At 44.1% G+C, this 5,000-nt stretch overlaps 1 protein-coding gene across 1 annotated transcript in view; it reads right to left on the reverse strand.

The window, feature by feature from the left end:
* The window catches only part of LOC143293450 (uncharacterized), a 304,192-nt gene that overhangs the window by 95,945 nt on the left and 203,247 nt on the right, over positions 1 to 5,000 (reverse strand). The window contains exon 3 of the mRNA XM_076604321.1: positions 219 to 500. Coding sequence (XP_076460436.1) covers positions 219 to 500 — 282 coding nt within the window. The remainder of the gene's footprint in view (positions 1 to 218; positions 501 to 5,000) is intronic.

Consider the following 5,000-nt stretch of genomic DNA (forward strand, 5'->3'; position numbering starts at 1 on the left):
TTTAGGAACATATCTATTTCGTAACTGATCATAATTGGGACATTCCATTATAAAATGGAACTCATCCCCAATCACAGACATGTTACAAACCTTTCAAAGCCGTAACTCTCGTGGTATGCCTTTGCATACACAATACACACACACACACACGCACACACACACAGCAAAAAAAACAAACAATTGCTACAAAAAGCAAGGCGTATAGCCTACGAACTCACCAGGAACACACAGGAAGTCGACGAACACGTTCCTGAACTCTGGAGGGGAGGACAGTGAGCAGAAGGTGGACAAGGGAGGCAACATACGCAGGCCCGAGGCGTCACACTCCGCCCGTCCCTCGCAGAGGGTGAAGAGGGTGACGAAGGTGGGGGGAGAGCACGTGACCATGCCGGCACGACACGTCAGGTTGCGCACGTGCAGCACGGAGCCGGCCGGACAGCTCAACCTCCGGGTGACGTTGCTGCACAGGTTGGTGCGACACGGGGGTGCTGGTGATGGGACTGGGGGGTGGGGGGGGGGGGGGAAAGAGAGAGAGAAAAATCAACTTTCACAAAAAACAACAAAACGAACAACCAAGCCCCCCCCCACCCCAACAACACACACACACACAACACACACAAAACAAAAAACCGAAACAAAAAACAACAACAACAACAAAAACAAAACACACACACAAAAACACACACAAAAAGAAACAAAAACAAAAAAACCCCCACCAAATCAACAAAAAACAAACGAAACAACAACAACAACAACCCCCCCCCCCCCAAAAAAAAAAAAAGAAAAACAACAACAACAACAAAAAAACAAACAAAAAAACCTTAACAAAACAACAATAAATCAACAACACCAAAAATAAACAACAACGATGACAAAGAAACAACAACAAACTAACAACAAAAAACCAACCAACCAACAAACAAAAAAACCACCCAAAAAACCCCAAACAAACCAAACCCAAGCACCACCTCCTCCACCACGAACCACCAACTAAAACAACAACAGCAGTAATTGTTGGCTTGCATGCGACGAACGAAAGAAGTTACAGAAAATAAAACACTATAAAACAAATACTTTCAGCACTGATGAAACAAGAAAAGAAAAGAAAAAGGAAACACAGAGAGAGAGAAAGAAGAAGAAGAAACCTTCAAAGTTTAGAACTTTACAAAATAATTTCCTATCCAGTTCTTCTGATGGAAGAGTAAGCATTTCGGACTTTAAGAACACACACACACACACACACACACACGCACGCACCAGAACAACCTCTCAACTGCTGGCAACTTAACAACAACGACAACAACAAAACAACAGACTCTACATAACATTTCTGTCAGCAGCTGTGTGCGGGCAGGGCGGTTTTTGGACCGCAGGGTTTCTCTCTCTTCAGCCTCCGTGATTGACGTGAGGTACAAGAAAGGAGAGAGAAGAGACGAAAGGGAAAAGGGGGAAAAAAAAAGAAAAGAAAAAGGATTCTTCCACATCCCCTCGAGCGCCCCTTTCTCTCTATCTGTCTATGTCTCTCTATCTTTCTATGATGCATGCACACACACACACACACACACAACCAACACACACACACACCACCACCAACAACAAAAAAACACAAACACACACCACCACCAACAACAAAAAAAGACAAACACACACACACACGCACACACACACACACACACACACACACACACGTGGGCATGGGCACGTACAAATGTCACACGCGCGCCCGTCACTTCTGTCTCCCCAAAACATTCACCTGCGCATGCACGCATTCACACAATACCAGTTCACATACATACACACACTGAGATACACACCACACACGTGCACAGGCACCATACATACATACATACAATACATACATACATACAAATCAACACATCACGCACATACACATACACACACACACACACACACACACACACACACACACACATCAAAATCTCTGCCAGACAGACAGAGGCACTTCAACTGAGAAGGGAAGAGAAAGCTTATTGCGAGAATGATTCTGATACTATGTCCTTCGTTAAACGCCAAAGATAACAAATAACTGCATTTCCGATGAGGACGAAACCAGGCCACGTGCACTACGTCAAACAGAAACAAGTTCTCAGCCATAAAGATTATATAAAAGATATGCCGAACAAAAAAGCTAAACAGAGAGACAGAGAGAGACAGACAGACAGACACATAGAATGTGTGTGTGTGTGTGTGTGTGTGTGTGTGTGTGTGTGTGTGTGTGTGTGTGTGTGTGTGTGTGTGAATGGGTACTGTTTTCGAGAAAGTGTCATCCCTCTCTTTCAGTTTCCCTGTGTGCGCGCGTGTGGTGTGTGTGTATGTGTGTGTGTGTGTGTGTGTGTGTGTGTGTGTGTGTGCAGATACGCGTGTATACGCGCGCGCGCGCGCGCGTGCGCGTGTGTGTGTGAGTATATAATGATAAATTCTGTCACACGTGTGTGTGTGTGTGTGTGTGTGTGTGTGTGTGTGTGTGTGTGTGTGCGCGCCCCTCTCTCTCTCTCTCTCTGTCTCTCTCTCTGCCTATCTTTCGCTCTTTGTGAGGAGATGGCGAAAAGAAGCGTGCGTGCGTGCGTGCGTGCGTGCGTGCGTGCGTGCGTGTGTATGTATGTATGTATGTATGCGTGTGTATGCGTGTGTGCGTGTGCGTGCGAGCGTTACTCTGTGTGTGTGTGTGTGTGTGTGTGTGTGTGTGTGAATCTGTCTCACACCCACGAATAATTCCCCCGATCTCTCTGTTATGGATCTGTCCGTGTATCCCCCCCACCCACCCCCCTCTATCCATCACTGCCCACCCCTTCTCACACCCTCTCTCTGTCACTGTCTCTCGCCACCACCACCAACGCCCGCCCCCTCCATCCCTCCGACACCCTCCCCCCACCCCCCAACCCCACTCCTTTCGCCCTGATTCACCATGTTCCTCTGTGACAAAGTACCAAAGTGCCGCTTATCCCTGAGTGGTTTTGTTTGCTTTCATTATGTTTTTTTCCTTCCTGTTCCATTTTTATCTGTTTTGCACCATTTTTTTTTCTTTCTTGATTTGTACCTACTATGTCACTAGAGCTTTTCAGCTAATGACATTGAACACGAACAGACACACACACACACACACACACACACACACACACACTGGTCACTGCTCAAACAAATTCAACGTAAATCACGTGCTGAATTCACTCTCTCTCTCAATGTTAATGGTCAATGCACTACAAACTGAACGTTAATCACGTGCTTTATTCACGTCCTGAAGGCGCGCTCTCTCTTTCCCTCTCTCTCTCTCAGCCTCTCAGTGCAAACACAAAAAAAACCGTAAATCACGTTGAACATTTCAGTGTTCAGTGTTCTGTGTTCAGTGTTCACATGTCCTATGTATGTCGTGGTCATTTTTTTTTCCTGATCTGCTTTCTGCTTTTACCTGTGAGGCCAGTTTGGTTTAAACAGCACACTTTTGTTTTTTGTAGGTCTGGTTTTAGCTTCATTTGTTTCGGTATTTTTTTTTTTTTGTGTGTGTGTGTTTGTTTATTTGTTTGTTTGGTTGTTTTTGACTTGTTTGGTTTAAGAATGGCGTTAGGAAGTCATCACAAAAAGGAGTTAGAGGTAGGTGTGTGTGTGAGTGTGTGTGTGTGTGTGTGTGTGTGTGTCTGTGTGTGCGCGCGTGTGTGTTCGTGCGTGCGCGTGTGTGTGTGTGTCCTTGTATATGTCTGTATGTGTGTGTATGTGTCTGCGTGTATGTGTGTGAGTGAGTGTGTGTATGTATCCTTGTATATGTGCGTATGTGTGCGCTTGCGTGCGTGCGTGCGCGCGCGCGTGTGTGTGTGCGTGTGTGTGTGTGTGTGTGTGTGTGTGCGTGCGTGCACGAGCGCGCAAGTGTATGTGTACCAAGGATATGTGTGTATGTGTGTGTGTGTGTGTGTGCACAACACTGATCGTGAACACTGAATAAAACAGTTCAGCAGTATCCACCTCCCTCAGACCACCACTTCCCTGACACTCATCCCTCGCCTCCTCCCCCCCCCACCCCCAACCTTCAGCAGAAAGAAGAAAACGGCCCCCTTTCATTTCCATACTAACCATTTCATGCCCTCCTGACAATGACCAACAAAACATAAACCTCAACTGAGATTGCAAAGCAAAGCAAAGCAAGTTTCCAGTTTGAAGTTTTAAAATATCCTTTCACTCCTATTGGAGTAGGGAGGATGACTGCAAAATAACCTTTTCATGCCCAGAACAAACATTTCCAAATACACAACAATGTCACATAAAATGTCACACAAATGTCTTTTAACTCCAAAAGTATAGCTAGGCAACATTTGCAAATCTAATCATCTTACTTACAGCTAAAATGACTTCTTTTTGCCTCCTTTGAGCATATTACAAACAAGAGAGGCAAGGCCTTCAAGACTCACTTGTGATACACTGAAAAAAAATCCAAGCTTTTTATGTATTGTGTATAATTTCAAAATGTAATGTTTAAGATGAGAAAGATCAGTTTAAAGCGAATTAAGTCCCCTAGCATTAATTACAGAGTAATTTCCCTTTTTTACTATCTGCACCAAAACGTTTGCAAATAAATAAAACTTCCATGCTTAGCAAAAGAAGTTCCTGTTTGAACAAAAAATGATAATAATGACTGCTCTTGTTGTTGGGTCAGAATATCAGATCAAAGTGCCAAGTTTAGAGAATACAAAAAATATAAATATAACAGTAAATGCAGTTTGCATATAATTAGGCTTCATTTTTTATTTTTTGTGCCCATCCCAAGGTGCAATATTGTTTTAAACAAGATGACTGGAAAGAACTGAATTTGTCCTATTTTCATGCCTAATTTGGTGTCAACTGACAAAGTAGTTGCAGAGAAAATGTCAATGTTAAAGTTTACCACGGACACACAGACACACAGACACACACACACACACACACAGACACACACACACACACACACACAGACAACCGAACACCGGGTTAAAACATAGACTCACTTTGTTTAC

Source organism: Babylonia areolata, chromosome 19 (assembly GCF_041734735.1).
Source record: "Babylonia areolata isolate BAREFJ2019XMU chromosome 19, ASM4173473v1, whole genome shotgun sequence".
Lineage (NCBI taxonomy): Eukaryota > Metazoa > Mollusca > Gastropoda > Neogastropoda > Buccinidae > Babylonia > Babylonia areolata.